The following is a 20,604-nucleotide window of genomic DNA, read 5'->3' as shown; positions in this document are numbered from 1 at the left end:
AAAAACCGCCACTACAACAACCACTACGGCGATGGTTCCGTAAATAAACCGTTCACTTGTAATAAAGCTGTTCTCTAACCTCCTTAAGAATTCAAATATCAGACCATTAGTATTTTGGTTTATCACGACTCTTTCTTGAGTATCGGTCATTGTTCAAAGCGACAGCGTAAAGAAAACTGCAGCAAATGTAACGCACAGCAGCACAAGATGGAAGTCGTTGCGTGACGAACAGGTTTGCTTCAAACTAATTAAATTTGGAATAATATGTAGCTGTAGGTAAAAAAACAAAAAAAAAGGAGGAGGTGTGTGCACTCTGATTGCGTTGCATGATGGCATTGTCATTTTCAATATGGCGGTGAAAGTGACAGAAATCGGCAGATTTGATCAAACATTTGTAAACAGTTAGGCCGTTTCTTTTTCCTTCTACCATTGGTACGTATCTGTCGCTCATTCAGTTGGTTTTAAACTGATAAACGCAATCCCTGTTGTTTACTATGTAATTTGAGACCGGTTTTCAAGAATGGCAAATTTGATCTATGTCGTAGTTTAAAGCCTTGCATAGACTTGGATGGCCTCTTTGATCCGTCCTCAACAAACGCTCTCCAACGGTACTCGTGTTTATTCATGCATTAGTGTTAGTGTCTGAAACCAGTTATGGCCGCTAAAAGACTCTCAAAAGCCAAACAGCAATTGCAAACCACTAATTAGGGTCACTGACCTAATCATCTAAACTCTTAAATATATGAACCCTCTAAACGCAAACTCTGACTTATGTTTGGTTTTCTCTAAGAGTAATTTTAGTTGGACAAAAATTTAACGTTCAAAGACCACTGTAACTAGTAGAGGCTATTTTCCTGAAACTCATGCCCATAGAGAGCTCCGTCAACAAACGTTCTTGTGGTCTCGCGCTTGTGCATTTAAAGGAACCGGAGGCTTCCCCAAATTCTGTGTTTATTCTGTTTTTATGCAACTGTCGTCACACACCTCAGGACGCCTCACCGGCCTTTTTTTCGTCTGCGTGCCTGGCGTAAAAATCCATTCTCGAAAAATGAGGCGAGAGACCAAACTGGCCAGAAAATTTGCATTGAACTTGTTAAACGAACCACAACATTTGGCCTAAATAAAAACTCCGAAAGTTCTTAAAGTTCCATACGAGAAGTAACAAATTAACGTGAACGAGGCCTCAAAACAACTAAAAAAAAAAAGAGGAAAAGCCTAACAACAAACAACAAAAGTAGGCGAAAAATGTCTTCGTCAGATTTCAATGTCAAGGTTGGTGTAAGAAATCCATCAACGAAAAAAAAGGCTGGAGTCCTCTTAAAATTCTTAACAAACGGGTCACAAATTCGCGCGAACGAAAGCTCAAAAACTCTAAAACTTTACTCCGTTAAAACAAACGTCAAAAGTACGCAAAAAATGTTCTTCACTTTTCCAATGTCAAGGTTATATTTCTTTGACGTGATTGGCTAATTCGTGAAAGCACGCACGTCGCGCGTAAATGCAAAACAAGATAAGAGCAATATTCAGATCAGTGCCGAAGACAATGCGTCATATTACTTTAGCTTTGCTTTACTACGTTGTGTGCTTGTTCTAGAAAACTTGCGCCTTCTTCTTTATCAATCAGATTCCAAACGTAAACCAATCAAAGGACTGACAAAGGAGGCGTCAATTGTTTACTATTGCAATTAAGGAGTCGGTACACTATTTATATGGCGATTCAAACTAAGTTTGTGACTGGTTGATTTAAACTACAACTTTGAATTTAATTGGCTTATTGTACTGTCCAATAACAACCTGGAAAGTGAATTAGTAAAAAATAGGAGTTTTTTTAAGCCAATCACAATCGAGGAAATCGTAGTTTTATGATTAAGTATGTCTAATAATTCATTAGAATCAGGGCAGATATATAAAGCGACAATAGATGTAAAGAATTGAACTTGATTTGAATAGCTTCAAATCCTATTCCGCCAACTGACCAGTCTTATTGTTGGACGAAACTTGAATATGAGTTATAACTCACCCACTATAGTACCGTGAGACAGAATGGAGGAGACAATGAAAAACAAATCATGATAAAGGACTAGTAATTATTTATCAGCGGGGGGAGGGGTGGAAGATCTTTTTCTTTTTCTTTTGGAGGGGGGGGGGGTCATATGATTTTTCAGGAGAACAGAGGAGGACAGTAACTGCCAGCATGGCGTAAATGGGGGACCATGAAAACTGACTGCGGAAAAAACTACCACGAGGGGTGATCATAACAAGCTGACATATCGAGCGTTAGCCTTTCGTCAGAGCGAATGACGAAGGCTAACGTTCAAAACGTCAGCTTTGAAATTCGTTACGGTGGCCAAACTCCTCAATAGGTTATACGGTGAAAAATTCCAAATCAAATTACGCCACCATGTCTGCTTCAAAGAACATTTTAATCGAAGGAGCGCTTTTCGCAAGTACAATAAACAATTATGAACGATTCACAAACTTATACCATTTGATCAGAGAACAGCGGGGTATCGAACCATTTGGCCGAGAGAGAAACAAAGCTCATGACTGTCTGTTGGTCGAGATAACTGTGACTTTTTTGCAGAGATGCCAAATGGCATCCGTAAACAAGGTCGACTGCAGTCCTTTCATGACTGTTTAGTACATACAATTTACAGTTTTATTTCTTGTTAATTACCATCGCTATTGTAGCGACTCCAAATGAATTGTTTCATTAATGGGACAGCTAAGTATAACAAGTTCCCTCTAATTGGATTTGCTTTTGATATTCATATAACTCTTTTGTTTGATTTTAATCTGTTCTATCGGCTAAGGCCCGAATTGCGGCTTAACCAGGTTGGCTTAATCCCTTTGCGAAGAGAAAAATGTGAAACAGCTTTTAATTCTAACAGATTAAGTTGTATTTACGTCGTATGTAACGGCGAAAAAAAACGAAGAGTTCAATGTCAACTAAGCCATGTGAGCTAATCACTTTTATTCCACTTAAGACAAGTGCAACATGTATGTGACACTTCGTAGCCCTTGAACACCGAAATGTCTGACGTTAAGTTTACTGGCGCGCTAAAATATTTATGCGTCTTTGACTGAAAGTAACCGGCGAAAACAGAAGTCCGACCTTGAAAAGCATCATTGTGTACATTCCCAGCGCCCAAACGAAAGAGAATTAACTCACCAAAGACGGTTTAGGAATAATCTTGTTATTTAAAGAACAATGCTCTTCAGGAACTATTGACCATGAAGCAACAAGGTGTTATAACTTCAAGAGATCTCGATGGTGTGTTTGCCAGCTGTCCTTAAGATGATTTATTAGACGCCCCAGAACAATCAACACAATTATCTGGAAAGCAGAAATCCAATAAGATATCGGGCGGCGAGTTACGAATCTCAAATCATAAATACACGTCACTTTACGAAATTGACGGTGATGCAAGATTCTTGAACAGTAGGAGCCCATTTCAAGGGCCTATTCACGTCAGTTGCACGACATTAGAGATAGAATCGAAGATCTCGCGGTTCGAATGGCTTCTTCGGAAAATTGCTCGAACAACCCGACGATAAATCCAATATCGTCGGCTCTTATTCCAATGCAATATTACTCCGAACCACCTGCATTGGAAATAGCTCGCCTCGTCTTTGAAGCCTCCTTAGCTGTTTTAGGAGTTTTGGGCAATATCCTGGTTTGTATTGTGATTTCTAGATTGCGAACCAAAACAGCCATAAATCGCTATTTATTCAATCTGGGAATCGCTGATATTGGTGTATTGACAATCGTGTTTCCCATGGCTGTACTACAGGAACAAGTTAAAACTTATTTCCCTCTTGGGAAAGGAATTTGTTTATATGTATACCCTACTATTGACACATTTTACGGGGCTTCCGTTTGGTTGGTTACATGCGTCGCTGTGGAAAGATATAACAATATTGTGAAACGTATTGAGGTCTACCGCGGTCGTTCTCTGGCCACCACTTCGATAACAATCGTTGCAATTTGGGTGGTTTCCTTCGCAATTGTTTCGTTGCCTCTTTTCTTTGTTATCGAATTTGACGAAAAAACATCGGCTTGCTTTGTGAACTGGTTCAGAAAACCGAGTTTTCTTCTCTGGAAGCAAATTTATACTATAACTTTGACAATCTTCACGTACGTGTTTCCCTTTGGAATAATTTCTTGGACGTATGTTCAAATCGGAAGTCGTCTAGCTCAAAGTACGGGCTTCCACAAGGACATTGAACGAAAATGTAGCACTGTTAGCCGCGGAAAAAGCGCCAAACGGAGTAAGAAGGAGGAAAACCATCGACTAAAAGAAAACACAAAAGCGAAGAGGATACTAACCCCGCTTGTTGTAACGTTTGCAGTATCAATGCTTCCTATCAACATCTTCCGCTTGGTAGCTTTATACTGGCCCCGCGTTTTCTTCCTGGAATATTTTTGGGTTTTGTATAATGTGCTGGTTATTTTTACGACTGCGAATTCAGCTGTCAATCCAATTATTTATTCTATCGTAAGTAGGGAATTTCGTCGTGGTTTTAAACGCTTGTTTGTCCGAGGAAAGCAAAGAATGCGAGATTGGACTTTTCGAAGTACTGCAATTCGTGAATCACACGTGAGCTTCTATCCTAACGAATGGCCAAAGTTAGAGGTTTTGAGGGAAACTGATGTGTAGAAGATTTGTTTTAAGGTTAGGTCATCGTTTTTCAAAGATCTACGAAGTGATTTTACGAAAACAGGCCCTGAAGAATCGTCTGTGTTCAAGTACCTTCTCAAGACTTCGTCGGTTAGAACACACAAACAAATCATGTTCAAGTAATTCAAGATTTGTAGACCTGTTTGGTGTCAACTCTGAACATCTCCAGTGAGAGACAGAAAACAGCGTGTCAAAGAGTGATTTATTGCTTCTTATGCCACAGAGAGAACATAAACCTCTGGAAATATCTGAAAGAAGCGCCGAAGCGGCGCTCTTTCACAATTCGGATCACGTACATATCAAAGCGCGGGATTCACATAGCTCTAACGTTATTAAAAGTAGCTACAACTTTGTTTACTAACATCACACACGTTTCTTTCGGCAGTGTATTTACTTTTGCGCTCAATTCTTGACGAATAAATCTCGATTTGTGGTCATGTTGACTTATCACTTCTCCGTCTCTTTAGGTTATTGCGAACTGGCGCCAGCTCGATGGTCCGCCTTTTAGCACCTAATTATCAACAGATCTGGTAATCAGTGAAAATGAGATTTTGATGGTAGCAAACAACCACTTATCCTCATGAGTTTCTATTTTAAACGTATACAATTTACTGGATTGCGCGAGCGTAACCTCTCAGAGATGGAGTGTTGTTTTTTTCCCCTTTTCTCTTGTTTATTTGCTTTATTTAGCTAACCTGGTATATCTTACCGCTGGTGAAGCTAAAATAAGTCTAACACTTTCTTCATAAGAGAAAAAGAGGTTTTCTTTATAGTTAATTCAATACAGGAATGGATTATGAGTGGCTCCAAAGAATATAATAGGTCCAGACACCACCGATCAAACAACAAATCTACAAGCTGAAACACTAATGTCATGACTGTATGTAAATTCTTAGTTTAGCGACAGTTTGCTTGTTTTCATCGTCGGAAAGAAAAACAAAAACAAAAAGGGATATTAAAAATGCAATTTTGTAGAAAGCTATTGAGCGAAATCTTACCTAAAGAATGGAACATTACATGATTCTCTAGACAGTTTTTCAAGATTTTCCTTCTTGGCAAACGAAGTTCCAATATCTAATTTCTTTAAACTAGGGTTCGCAACACTGCGGTTTTCAACGAATCGATATAATTTGATAAAAATTTAGAATAGTCATAGAGTCGGAGAACAAATTGATATAATTATCTCTATAAAGATATTAATGAAATACCAGACCTTCGTCCTGTGCAAAACATGATATATTCAACGAGCGTGCGGAAGATACCAGTTATATCTTTCAGAAGTATCACAACATGTCGTCATGGTAACCGGTCTATCAATATGGTGATTTCAATTTTCAATAAAACTGTGTTAGGTTTAATTAATCTTTGGTTCGCAGGGAAAAAATATGAATAGAACCCGTTATATTTTTTTATGCTCAAATGTAAAGAAGCTTTCTTTTCGGTCCCCAGTCAAGCGCAGTTGGTCATTGAATCTGATGGTTTTCAAATGTCTTAAATTAAATTACATTGCACTTGAATATTTTATCAAATTTTAAGGGAATAATCAAGGGCATGCCTACATGTCTCCGCGCAAAATTTGCACAGCTGTCACTCACGGATTCCAAAAAGAGTATTATCACCTTAGCCAACGTCTTCCTGTTTGATTTATTTCATTCTAATTAATTCTTGCACTCCTTTGCTTCCATAGGAATTTGTGGAGTGATTTTATTCTATCCAGTGAATACTAACGAAAACAAAAACCCTTAGAAATGTATTGACTTCATTATCGTGAGGAGAAAGTTTTTTCGAAGCTTGCAATTGTTAGCAATAAAAGAAGTCAATAGATAAACAAAAATCTATCTGTTACACAGCTCACACTTTTATTGCACGAAATCGTGGTACTCTTGGCTGAAAAGTTTAAAACATTTTGTAGAGTTACGTACTGCGAACGCTTTGTCCTCGTGAAATAATTTATCGCTCGGACGTGAAACGAAGTTATGGAACCAGGACTACCAGCGAAAGTTCTTCCGCTAAATTTTTGATGTAGTTAACGTTAACCCTTGGAGAAATTAAAAACTTCCCTTTAGGTATGGAAAGACTTACTAAGGGGTACACAAAATGAAAAAAAAATTGGAAATTAAGACAAACACAAAATTTGACATACAAAAGAAACTTCGCAATACCAAAATGGGTGCGAATAACATTTACTCAAAATTTGCACACAGCCTGTTGAAATGAAATAAGTTTCGATTTAAGGAGCTCGCATTCTGCTTTTCATCTTTCATTCTGTTCGCGAAGCAATTCCCAATTTTTTCCATAGATGAATCAGCTGCAGTAACATGCGCGGGAAACGCCACAAATTGCATTCTATTCATTACAAACTAGGCGGCCTAAAGACCGGTGGCTAGAAAACATATCATATATATACATCATACTAAATACGTTACATGCAACAGCTGTGTTAGTATGTTGGTTCCACGTGTTCAGGGGTGGATAAGAAATCTCGATTACCAATAATTTCTTTATTTCTGTTATTTTTCGGTTTAATTCTATTTTAACTCTTAAAGGTAATATAGCAAACTGATGCCCCAACAGCTCTAGCTGTCCTTCAAACACGTACAGCCCAGTTCTGGGTTACTCAACGAGAAGTATCAAGGCTGTTGTTGCGTAAAGAGTTTTATTTTCCACTGAGACTCCTAACCATCTGAAGTAAATACATATTTGAGTCAAGCAAATTATTTTGCATTGCGTTATTAGAAACTTAAAAGTGCTAGGTTTAAATGCCAGTTTGAAACCACCCCTCTCCAAAAATCTCATTTCTAAATCCCCCGACACGGTCAACGTAAATTTTTTTTCTCCACCAACAATTTTCGTTATTTACAAGTCGTCTGACTGTTCAAATAATTTTAGTTTTCATCAGCAAAAATGTACTGTCGCAAAAGATTTTGGAAATTCACAGAAACAATTTCCATATCCAATAACGGCTTCGGAAATTCCTGTAAGCCGCAACCTTTTACGAATGCGTTGCGCAATGAGCCGAGCAGTATTCGGAAAATTCCAGTGAGGGCAAGAAAAAACTTCATACTGTTATCATAGCACCATAGCCATCCTGGGAAAGGCTAGTTGTTCAAAAGCAATTGAGGACTGGACATACAGACTGCAAAGTGTCACTAATTAATGAGGTCATGAAACTTTGCCACAGTTACTGATAAAATTGTGGCATTTCCTGTACCCTTTCCCTATCAAGCGGTTTTCAATTGCGTGCCAAAATTACTTCATGAGTTAATTAAAACAAACAAACCAACCAACCAAAGTATGTGACTACGTCTCCACCCCAGTTTAGTCGCAGTTCAGCTTGAGCGCAAACGAATTAAATCAACTTTGAGTCCACTTACATGGGTTAATGAAAAGAAAAAAGATTGTTTTGTTGATGTTTCAACACTCAACTAGAAACCGCTCAAAAGGTCTATTTTGTGACAAAAATCAAAATATCTGCAAGGTTTTCGTAACTGGTGATTAACTTATTCGCAATTAATTTCACGGGAATAATTACTCTTTGTAGTTGCGAGAACATAGTCTGTAAGAGCAGTTGTACTTCCCGTGAGTCGAGCTGCTTTAATATTCGATTTTATATCATCGATTTTTTTTTCAATCATTTCGTTTTCCTGGATGATTGTGTCTGTGACGTTATCACTGCTTGCACACCGCGTTGAAATGCAGCATTATATGCTGGTATAAATGCCTGAAAAGTAAATAATAATGACAAATAACGGTTAACCCTTCAGTACGGAGAAGCTATTTGTGTGTATCTTCTCTCGACATTGTCAAAACATTTTCCCGCAAACATGCGATGAGATGAGACAAACTTGTCAGTAAGAGGGAGGTGTCTCGATAAAGCACCAATTCTTTCAACCAATTTACAAGGGACGTCCAAGAAAGGAAAATTTCATGTTATAAATTCAAAGTAAAAGAGTCAGGGCAGGCTATTTACACGAGGTCTAACCCAAACCGCGGGTTTACGCAAGCAGTGAACCTAGGTATTCTCCTTGAGGGGGTTGATTTAATTAAATAAATGCCCTTCCACTATGAGCTTTCGGCTCTCTTGACACTGACCACACAAACAAATATTCACATAAATGTTTTGGCAAATTGAAGATGGCATAGAGCGCGATTTTGTTACACAACGGCTACACACTGTTGATGTAACCGACCCTTACTATATGATTCATTACATAAGCTACATATTCAGGTCTTTCACTCAGCTAAGCGGATTCATTTAGCATTAGATACCACAACATCCCCCTTCATTTTTTGATTACTTGCTTTAACCTAAAGACACATTCACACCAATGCACTAACAGCAAAAAGAGGTGAAAGTCGCCACCTAAAGAAGGCAGATTGGCCAACGTTTTTGGCCGGCTACCGACTCTTGTTGACAACTCTGAACATGCCTGTAGTTCCTCCTCGATTTCCGGTATTCTTAATTTTGTTGCCTTACCTCGTCCCAAATAACTTCTGCCATGTGATCCAGCCTGGCTCCACATTCTCTGAACTCCCCACTGAATCGAATGTAGGACCACACAATAATAGCTAACAGACCGGACCATATCACCAGATTGCACATGCGCGCAAACGCCACCAATCCAATCGAGCCGAACACACTAGAGAAAAAGTATCCCATAACCACTAGCGTGAAGAAGACGGCCGGAGTGCGGGCAGCATTAAAGATGTTTTTGCCGTCGTTAAGTTTAACAAAGTTCCCAAATGCTTCTTCGATCTCCTTCCTAAGTCTTTCGGCGTACTCCTGGCTAAATTCAATACCTCCCATCTTCCGAGTGCCGTGAAACATCGTCAACGAGTTTTCCATCACCTGTTGGTGTTTCTTTTCGAGTTCATGCGGCGCTAAGTAGGGCGTGTCGCCACCACACAGCTGAGAAGAAGAAATAAAGGAAATTACGTAAGATATATTGAAATCTTGGAAAATGAAAATGAAAAATTAGAGAATCTTCTCCTACGTCCAGGAATCTGCGCTTTTCCCTTTCGTCGACCCAACCTTGTCTCTGTTTACAATTGTAACTGAACTTGACGATACACCGCCTGCAGAAACACTGACGAAGGCAGAGTCGACCTACTGTCAACGGCATAAATCGAATTTTCTTTCAAGTATTTCAACTCACATGTTCCATCTGTTTTGAATAAGAGTCTTTCGAGATTGCCAGAGCTGCAAGGTTGTTCGCTTCAGCTGTGGCCTGAAAGAAAAGTAAAAATAAATAATAATAAGAAAAAATAAATAGAATTTATGTCTCTTTTCTGTGCCAGTGTCACTCGCTAAAACCTCGCTATTCACTGACAGAAAACTTACCAGCAACATAGACTTTGGTTGCGGTAGTTCTTCACCTTGGAAGATCTTCATATATGCCTGTTGAAACGAACAGACAGACAGAAATAATCAGATAATTTTGAGTCAATAATGTTCATTACCGACCGTAAAGGAGTTTCTTCGCAGACGCTTCGAGTGCTAGCCCTTCCGTTCTGAGAGCAGGTAAATGAAGCAGACAGAAGCACAGACGACAGACGCCTTTAATTAATCTAAAGACTCAGGTTTGTTCTTTCAGGTGCTTGGAAAGCAACCTGTTATCCATAGGAGCCCTGAGCGCAGTTACATAAATCTCATATAAAAAATGCATAAAATTAGTGTTATGTAAAAGTTTCATAATTTGAATGTTATATCAAAGTTACATCCAATTAATACTATATGAAAGTTGCAAAAAACTAACGTTAACACACACAATATTAGAATTTTACAATAAATATTAGTGTTTATAAAATATACCATCAAAAATAATTAAAAACAATACAATCGTTGTCATAAAAAGATTTCCTCGCGATTTTCGTTCTGACAGTAGATGAATGAAGCAGATTACTTTGTCAAGTTAAGCGCGAGTGAATCTTGCAAAAGACACAAGCTATTTAAATTGCAAAAACTACACAAGAATTTCAGTTAGACATACTCTTGCCGTCAATTCACTAGGCTGCATGCTTCGTTTCGGGGAATTTTTTAGCAGCGTGAAATAAACGCTTACGAGAAATTCACTCACGATTTTCGGTGACGATCGGCGTATGAAATCGCCTTATGGGTCGCCAGCTTAAAGGCTTCACATAAAAGAGGCCTAGTGACACAATTCTGTAATTTCCCCTAACCTTAAAATACTCCAACAGCCCTCTGCATGTCACCTTTCCACCATTGATACTTTTAACAACAAGGTTTTCAGAGGAAAGCACTGATGGGGTCAGTTTTCGTAACTGCTCTTTAAATTCGTCTTCAATTTCTAAAGAACAAGTCAAAACATTTGGTCAATCACAGACAATTGTGTCGTAGAAAAATTCCCAGAACAATAAAATAACGCGAACGATTCCCCTCATCACTGTGTGGTAGACTAATAAAGCAACTCTCCTCCTAACCCCAATTTCCCGATCATCCAGGTGCGAGTAATTCTGCCAATTATTGACTTTCCGACCATCTGCCCAGAGGCTATTTTCCAAGAGTGAAGCGAGGAGTTGTTTTTCAGCCGCGTGGTCAGTCAGGCTCGTGAAATTAATTGGTTGGCCAATTTTAACGTGATGTTATTGGAGCAGCATAAGTCAGTTATGACTAATCAGTTTAGAACTGTTGTTCAACTTAGGCATTTCGGGTTCGGTTGGTAATCATATAAAGAGCAATTTCAAATAATATATCAAACACAAGGAAGAGTGTTTCATCCGATATCTAAACACCGAGAAGTGGTTGAAAAAACGAGACGCAGCCGAGTTTTTTTTTTTAACCAACTTCAAGGTGTTTGGATATCGGATGAACACCCTTTCGAATGTTTGATATAGCTTCTCAAACCATTGATAATTCTTGGAGAAAATCAAAGCAAAAGTTCACCAAATTTTATGATAATTAAGATCACAAATCCAAACCTCCTTCACGGTTGTAACTTCCTTTGTTTTCTCGGCATGAATTATTAATGAGTTTGAGAATGAAGTATCAAAGTACTCCGGGCTTGGCTTTTGCTTTACTTCGCTCTGTGATTGGTCCAGCAACCTCGCGCCTCTCCCTCAACCAATCAGATCCAGAACTAAAACCAATCACGGTCGCCCGCTTAGGCAGTTTGGTTGTTTTTTATCCTTCGAGTTCTCGTTGGTTCCTAAAGGTAGTTTCTTTTCTTCTAATCGGCTGTTTTGATAACTTATGGTTTTGGTTTCATGACATTCAATCGAAAAGCGCTCAATGCAGATTTCTTGCGAGGTTAAATTTTAGCAATTGGATTTCTACTGGTGCCAATATTTGGAGAAAAGTCTCTTTTTACTTGCATGAAGACTGTTCAATAGGGACCATCGGCAGTTAGGACGGCAAGGAACACGACGATTAAAAAACAAATCTCTATTTCCTATTTCTAAATTGAATTTGGTGAATGCTAGAAATTTTTTACCGTCTCTTAAGGCAAAAAACCTCAACTTCGGCATAACGTAAATGTATGTGAGCAGCGTTGAGTTTCCAATTGGAAAATGAATTATTTGCCGTCGGAGTTTCCGTTCTCAGATCATCCAAATTTTGGTGAAATCACAGTTTTGTTTTGATGAGGACGGCTAAGAAATGTACAAAGATTTTAAACGCACACGCTGAGGTATTGTTCTGCCCATAAGATCTCTTGTTCTACCATATCTTCGTGGTTTGCCTTTTAAGTACCTAAATGTAATCCTAACCAGTACCAACCTCTCAGACTGCCATCAAATGTGGGATTTGTGGCCACTTTCATGCCAGGATGTGGCATCAAAAAACAACCAATGTCACTGAAGCATGACTTAATGTGCTTCCTCACTTGAATCAGTTCAGAATGCTGTTTTTCTGTCGTAAGAAGACGCTTCTCTAAAAGATTGTTTCCACCTTCAGCTCCGTAAGGTTGTTCATAAGGAAAGCTCCAATCTCGAATCAGAAACATCAGTCTCTGGAAAAATAGGATAATTCAGAAATGTAACCCTTTGGTACTGAAAAATCAGATGAGGGTAAAATGCACAACGACCCCTCCCCCCCCGACGTCGATGCGCCGCGGGAGCTTCATGAGTGAGGCGACCTGCTTTTCTAGTGCCTCACTTTTTGGACTCTTGAAACCGACTTCGCCGAAAAGGAGGGACTGCTCGTAGTCGACTTATATGAAAACTTAATTAAGGGACCAGTTATTGTTTATCTCCTGAGGGAGGGGTGAGAGAGGAGGATAACTTTTTGGGGAAGGTCACATGGTTCACTGGGGGAACGGCGGGGGGAGGGGGGAATCTGTCAACCGGCTTAACTTCATAAATTTCAAGCAAAATTTGTACTTTGAAAGAACGGGGATTGTAACATCGTCAGTTTGTTTCACAGGATCTCCAGTGGTTTCAATAAAACCCGGATACTGATAGTCTACCGCCTTTTGTAAGACCACTTGCCGCTGTCTTTTCAGCCTGCCAGCAAGCGACCATGTTTGGGCTTCGCTTAGGGTTGGGCACTTTCGGACAAGAAGAAAATTTTGCCAATTTGAAGCATGTTTAGTAGAGAGAGATAGCATCGTCATCCACAAGTATTTTTGGAGTGCCTAACATCCTAATGATAAATTATATACATACAATAGTGATGAAAAGAGACAACCTATAATTGGTCTTAATCATTCTTGCTGTTTTTCAAAGAATTTCGAAGCCATTGTTCTTTCTTAACTGGCTCTTTGAGGGGGAAAACATTTTATCACAATTTCCTGTGACACAATCAATATTCACTAAAATCACAGGCATAACATTTTTATTGGTCATTCATGCATTAGGTAAGTAAATCAAAGCAGTTTTCTCACTTGAAATGGCTTTACATCAGTTTCTTCCATTGCCAGTTTGCCATACTCTGTAAAAAGCTGCACAAAAACAAAAACATAAAACTCAGGTAGAAAAGGAAAAAAATGTCTTATGCAAATCTGCTTTCTCAGAGGGACAAGAGGAACTGTTTATATCAAAACTATTACCTTCTAAAGCAGTTGAGGGAAAAAAAAGTGAAGTCTACAAGGTCAAGTGGTACATAACTTCCAGAGTTCATGCCAGTTTCAATTGCAAAAAGGAACTTAAATGCAAAGTTAATCTATTGCCCATCCATTTGGTCAGTTCTCCCACAAAACTCGATGCTCTTCATTGGACACAACATGATAATCCAGCCAGTTCCTCAATTCTAACCACTACACCCTTTGTTTAAGCACAATCACCACTTAGCCTGAGCCTCCTACCCACTGATGTGGTTATTACAGTAAGCACTGGTCGAGGGCTGCACTTACAGATAAGCCACACCCAAAACTCAAATTATGTATAAAAAGTATTTGAAAAGATATCACAAGAAATCGCAAATGGAGTCTTGGGAAAGTTGCATTACATTGGAACATACACCTGTGTAAACTCACTAAAATTGAAAACAGAGAATACTTTGAATCACTACTGATAACTTCAGCTTGAATAGTATGGAAATCATTTCTAATGACTCAGACTTATGCTTGGTATTACCCTGGAATTGTTCAACCAATTTGGAATAGTTTCAGAACTGATCAACAGATCACAAAATTCACTATGTACAATGTCTAAGCAACAGTTTATTTCCAGTTTCATTGCTCACTAATCATCATGACAGCCAGACATTTAGGTATAAATTAAAACACACGACAAAATTTAAATGTACCTGGAGATGTTGAAGATCATCTTCTTGTATATTATGTGTTAAATTGTAAATCTACAGGTAAAGAGAAATCAAAATAGTAAATTAGAATGCAGAAAGAATTTAACACATGCAGGATATACAACAAAATAACTATGCACCATAATCACTTGAGAACTTGGTGGTAGATCAAGATAAAACTTCTACCTGATAAGTTTGAGTATTCTGTTTATTGTATATCATATTGATATTACAGGGAGAAGTTCTCAGAGTTTCAAAAAGTTAACACCTGCTTTACAAGCAAAAACTCCATCTAGATAAATTCTAGATCTTCAGAGCTAATTTCCCATAATGATTATCCTGATCTTGATAATTAAAAAAAAAAAAAAAAAAAAAAAAAGATATGAGCAAATTTCTGAAAGCTATATGGCTGTATAATGTCAGTAATTCTGCAATTGAATTTGCCATCATTCACAAGCCTATGGAATGTGCACTCCTCAATGAGTGAAACCAACACACCTGGATAGAACTGGTCATTGTGCTGAGTGCAAATATTGTTGCACAGTCTTTTACTGTTGATGAGCTGTCAAATGAACCCTGAGTGTCCATCAGTAGAACAGCGATCTGTTGAAAGAGAACAACTTCATATATTATTCAAAATAAATTGTTAAAAAGTCCAGTTTTGATAACTGTACTTCAAGGTATAATCAGGGCTGCCACAAAGCTGTATGACCCCAAAGATGATAAGTTGAAGAAAGAAGGAAAGGGTAGGCTTAACCAGAAAATATTTAGCTCATGATATAAGGACTTGGTGTGGTAATGTCTGTGCGTCATGATAAAGAGCCAAATACTTTCTTGTCTGACCCACACACTCAATTAATAAGTACATACTAAACTTCCAGCAGTTTCCCTCACACTTAATCTGATTTTTTAAGGCTGATTAGCAAAAAATCTATCCACAAGGAAAATATTTTCATCATATATTTCCCTTAACGGAAACATTCAACAAATTGCAATAAATGTTCAAGTGAAACACATGATCAAAATGAGAACAAAGCAAATGATAAAATGATTTTGAAACCTCCACCAACAAAGTCAGCCATTAGAGTGTGAGCTGCTTTCAAGGTATTTTTTTGGTTTGTGTTCCAACCTTTTGATGTGCCAAAAAACACTAAACAGTACTTATCCCAAGAAAAAAATAATACTAACAAATTATCCAACTGCACTTGATCAAAACACAAACTTGGTTATGGTTTGTTCCAGAATGTGAAGATCAGTAAGAACACAGAGTTTTCTACAGGTTTAATCAGGTGAACATGAAAACTAGTTTTGAGTATTGAGCTTCACACTCACTCTGTATCTAATTCTAAGCTGCATCTTAAGCTGAAGAGTAAAGTAAAATATGAGATGTTGTGAAACACATATGAACAATTGTTGATGCAAAGCCAAGTAAAAAGGTTAAACAAATAAAGGAGAATGCTTCACCTGTTACAGAATCCATCATTAACAGAGTTCCCATTAACGCACAGATGTGAAAAATGAAAAAAAATGAAAAGGATGCACAGTATTTGCAAATGTGTGTCCTTGGAATGAAGGAAAAAAGTTCCAGCTAGTTAGGAGACTGGGTGTGGCAGGCCCTACCCAAAAATCACTGTGATCATCATTACATTTCATTTGACCTGCCATTTTGTCATAGTCAAAGGCATGTCTACTCAAAAGAGTTTATTCAATATATTTGATACTCAAAAGAGGAAACCTGAAAGTGGTACAGATCTGGGGGATGATACCTGAGGGAAGAAACACAAATTTTACCCTAAATGGTCCTTAAAAAAAACAAACAAAGTTGAAAGTTTGTCTCGATGCATATGGCTGTCAACCTTAACCATTGCAAAGTTCTGTGCATGGAGCAAATAATTTCCAGTGCTCAAGTCTGACACGACATCAGTCTGGTAATGACCACATCCTAGCCATAAATATCATCAAACAGAGAAGATCTCATGAGACTGTTGTGCATCATGTTCAAGAGAAGGTGAGCACAGCATTGAAGGCTCAAGTAAGAACAGCTTTTGTCATGGGAAAAGAGGACATTCCTGACTGGAAATTCAATGCCCTGATTGACTTTCAGGTTAGTTAAGGCACCGCTATTGATTTCATTTAAGAGACAGGTAGTCCACTCGTAACTTTTTTCTTGCTTACTAATTTTTTATGTGTGTTGTTGATTTTTACTTCACGGATTGCCAATGGTTGCTCAGATCTGAAGAAAAGTGATGGGATTTATAAACATAACTCTACTGCTGCTGAGTTACAACACTGCATTTCTGAAGTGTGCATCGAAGATGCCCCAAGAGAATCAAACACAGTCCTTTAGTTGACCTGATGTTGTATGAAAGACTTGACATAGCAGTTCAGAAAAAGTTGGTTTTATTTTTTCAAGATACTTGTTCTGAGAAAGGCCAAGATTGAATTTCCTGCTAATGTTGAGGTTAAGGATGGTAAAGCAGAGACCATCTACTCTGCAGTTTTGAATTAACTTAATTCAAACAACATTCCAGTGAAAAAGCTTTCTGGGTTGGGAACAGATGGCGCTTCAGTCATGACAGATTGTCACGATGGTTTGCTGTGTGACTACAAAGGGTAAATGCCAAAATAGTTTCTGTTGGTGCATTGCTCACAAACTGCCCTTAGTTGCACACTGGGCCTCCAAGGCTGCCCCTTATCTGGTCAGCTATGAAGAAATAGTAAAAAGCATCTACAATTTCTTTCAATATTCTGCTGTTGGGTACAACAAGCTCAAGGAATTAAAGAACCTAATGAATCAAAAGGTTCAACGTTTCAAGAAACCTACTCAGGTACATTGACTGTCAACTTAAGAAAGTTGTGGAGGCCATTTATTCTGCCTTGACACTGTTAATATCGTCTCTGGATCATGAAGCAACATCTAGCAAAAATGATGGGGCAGCCAAAGCAAGGGGTATGGTTTAAAAAAAATGAAATCTTTTGTTTTAATTACAACTACTTGCTTCCTTCTTGATGTACTTGGTGTTATCAGTAAATGCAGCAAAGTATTTCAGAAGGACACGATTGACATTGATCATATGCAATCAATGCTAGTAGCAACTGTGTCACAATCAAAGACATAAAAAAAAATCTTGGTGAGCATTTGGAGGAGCTACTGTCCCACATGGACACAAATGATTGTGAACACAAAGGAACCAAAGACTTCAATCTGGCACAAAAAATTGTTTCAATGGAATCAAGGACAATTCCATTGACAACAGCATTGCCGAAGTAAACGAGAGATTTCCTGAAAAAGATGTGCAAGTACTTAAAGATTTCAATCCCATTCTCAACCCTGCCAAATTACACAGCATAGCAGCTGGAATTTGAAATCATGGTACCAAGAATCTAGAAAGACTAACTGAGGGATATACTAATACATCTGAAGAAGAGAGTCTAATTGATGCTGATAAAGCAAATTCATTTATCCAGTTTAAGCACTTTCTTAATAGTAACAAGGACAAACCTCATGAACTGTGTGAAATTCTTGCAAAGCCAGGTGTTTACGAAGACATATTCCCTTCATTTGTAACCCTAGCACAAGTTTTTCAAACAATTCCTCTCACTTCTGTGCCTTGTGAAAGAGGGTTTTTGGCAAAAAATCACATTCATGAGGCTTTGAGAAATAAAATGTTCCCAAGTGCAGTTGAATGTAAGATGCATGTTCCTTATGCATCCAAAACACATGTAGGTCTACGAGGAAAGTGTTTGTGATAGAGCAACAAAGAAATTCTATGAATGAATAAAAGAAGAAAGTAAAACAGTAGAAAGACACTTGACTGTGACTTGATATGTATGTCACATGTATTTCTCACATCATTACTACATTTAATTATGAGTATTTTTATTAAAATTATTATTTATCCCTAAGCCTAAGCATATATTGTAAACTAAGACAAGTTGAGACTCTTACTAGAAAACTTATACTAGAACTGTTGGTATTAAGAAACATGAGCACACTATTCCAAAATTAAAGCTTTATTGTGTTACCACCTAGTCTTCATTTTACCTCTCTGTTAAAAATTATAAAATCAAATTTAAGTTAAAGGCAGGGGACCCCTAAAATGCTAAAAGGACCCCAACTTTTTGGAACTGGGGGTCCCAAGGACTCTTAATTATCAAAACTAGTGGAAACTCTGCATTAATATGATGAGAACAACTTTTCTAATGCTCAAAGACAGACAAACCAAAGGCATTAGCAAGGAAAAGTGACTCTCAGATCTTTACAGGCAAGGGATAAAAATAAGCATTTCCAACAAACCTCTTCTCCATTGGGGAGCTTTTTTATATATGGCTTACTCCAGAGAAGGATGCCAGTGGTATCACGCTCAGACCCCCCTTTCCAAGAAAAACCCTTCAAGGCTTCATTCTCTCCTCCAATCCAATCTTGAGCTCCCTAATTAACCAAAGAGATGTTAATGTCTGAGATTAACTACTACAATTAAACTGTGTCAACTACAGCGAGCCACCAAAATAGTTCATTTAAATGAAGAATTGAAAGAATTAAACATGGTGCCTTGAACAAAAAGAGGAAAAATGGGGTGGCTGAACCAAAAAGATCTAATTATGACCACAGTTTTTGGCTCTGTAGACTAAATGTAATCTTTCCCCCCTTAACTACCCTTTAACTCCCAGATCAAATTTCTAACTCTCCTTACTGTCAAACATACAATTCTTATGATGTTAGTTCAGTGAATTTAGTATGGGAACAACTAATTAACCCCAAATTTATATTTTTCTTTATTCTTATCACTTATCTGGTTGATATTGTATCCATATTGTAGGGAGAAATTCTGTCTTGGTCACTCATGGGAGTTAAAGGGTTAACACACACTTAAGTACACCTCAAATTGAGAAAATGGAAAACCAAAGAAGCATGCTTTATTTTTCTCCTTCTTCCCTACCATTCCTTGGAAATACAGGCTTAGGTTATTTTACCTCCTTGTCTGTAAGTATTGTAATCTATTGCTGATGAAATTTCATGTGCAGGTAAATGTCTTTTAGACAGTACAAAGTACATATTGACATGCAGAGTATCATGACTAAATTAATCTTAAATATCTGTGCAAGCTTGACTGTACATGTAAAATAGTAGTATTAACCTCATTAATCCTTCGGCAAGTGGTGTCTTATTTCATTTCAGCTTAGTATGGTATAACATGAAACCAAAATGACAAAAAATTTCCCCCAAAAGGAAATTAATGCAAAGCTACACAGACCTTGCTTGCACAAACTTAACAAAGTAAGCATAACTAAATTGCTAGGGATTTAATATAGATTACTCTATGATCAATAAATAAAGTTTTACACACATGTAAAAGATATGATATCTGACATAAACAAAGCGAATCCTTCTCAAGACATTTTCATGAAACAAACCAAAGTAAATTGTCTCGAAAACGCGTTGAAAGACTCCTTTGTTTTCCACCTGTATCAACACAAACGGCGTTTCTTACACTAAATAATTCAAATTTTGGGAAACGCATTAAATCTCCGATTTCTCTGGTTTTATATTAAGCCTATATCAACCAAGAAATAACTTTTCAATGCTGCGTATCAGCCACTCTTATGTTAGCCATTTATTCTGATGTTTGATGAAGTTGTCACCGACTAAAATGTACAAAAATTTGCCAAAACACGTACATGAATCACAGACTGCGTACCTCTCTGTCTAAATACCGGAGAAAGAAATCCAGTAAAAACGATTTTCCTTTCCTGAATGCACCGGCAACGGATACTACAGCGACCTTCTTGTCTCTAACACTTTCATCGAGCAAGATATCTTCCAAAGCCTTCTCGGCGAGCTTAAAGGTGTGGGTTTCTGTGGCCACAACAATTGGAACAGGACCCAATAACTTTGAATCCAAATCGTGCGAATCTTCCTGGGTCTGTGTCATTGTCTCGTCACTACCTTTAAAAACGAGCATTATTAAAAGAATATTAAAACATTGAAGGATGCAACTGCAATAGTCCAATCAAGGGCTTCCCGTTGAACTTACTGCCACTTTGCCGCACTTCCATATCACGCGAAATTTATCACGCGTAATTTGAAATTGAACTACGAACGTGTTTGTAACTTCTAAAATGGCCGCGCAATTTCCGATTGCGCATACTCATGGGGAGGAATGGCCTTTGACAGGGAGGGGTAAGTAACAAAGTTTTTTGGGCATAAATTCTTAGAATTAA

At 37.9% G+C, this 20,604-nt stretch overlaps 3 protein-coding genes across 4 annotated transcripts in view; 1 reads left to right on the top strand and 2 right to left on the bottom strand.

Annotated features, from left to right (window-relative positions):
- The window catches only part of LOC113685196 (microfibril-associated glycoprotein 4), a 7,857-nt gene extending 7,643 nt beyond the window's left edge, over positions 1-214 (bottom strand). For both annotated transcript variants that reach the window (XM_089213331.1, XM_027202680.2), the window contains exon 1: positions 1-214. This exon is cut by the window's left edge and continues 115 nt beyond it. In XM_089213331.1, coding sequence (XP_089069457.1) covers positions 1-150 — 150 coding nt within the window. In that variant the 5' untranslated portion in view covers positions 151-214.
- LOC113685195 (uncharacterized) overlaps positions 1-20,604 on the top strand; it is a 298,180-nt gene that overhangs the window by 231,544 nt on the left and 46,032 nt on the right. The gene's annotated exons all lie outside the window — the stretch shown is intronic.
- LOC113685197 (atlastin-2) lies at positions 7,323-20,552 on the bottom strand. Its single transcript, XM_027202682.2, has 12 exons — positions 20,418-20,552; positions 20,082-20,329; positions 18,680-18,814; positions 14,881-14,985; positions 14,386-14,436; positions 13,523-13,579; positions 12,418-12,649; positions 10,863-10,990; positions 10,024-10,080; positions 9,839-9,910; positions 9,160-9,591; positions 7,323-8,403 (listed from the first exon to the last, which is right to left on the bottom strand). Exons 1-12 carry the CDS (start codon positions 20,437-20,439, stop codon positions 8,314-8,316), a joined length of 1,629 nt encoding a protein of 542 aa, XP_027058483.2. The 5' UTR covers positions 20,440-20,552; the 3' UTR covers positions 7,323-8,313.

The sequence above is a fragment of the Pocillopora damicornis genome, chromosome 7 (assembly GCF_964200805.1).
Source record: "Pocillopora damicornis chromosome 7, jaPocDami1.2, whole genome shotgun sequence".
Taxonomy (NCBI): Eukaryota; Metazoa; Cnidaria; class Anthozoa; order Scleractinia; family Pocilloporidae; genus Pocillopora; species Pocillopora damicornis.
Note: the sequence above shows the minus strand (reverse complement) of the source record. Positions and strands in the feature narration are given on the sequence as shown.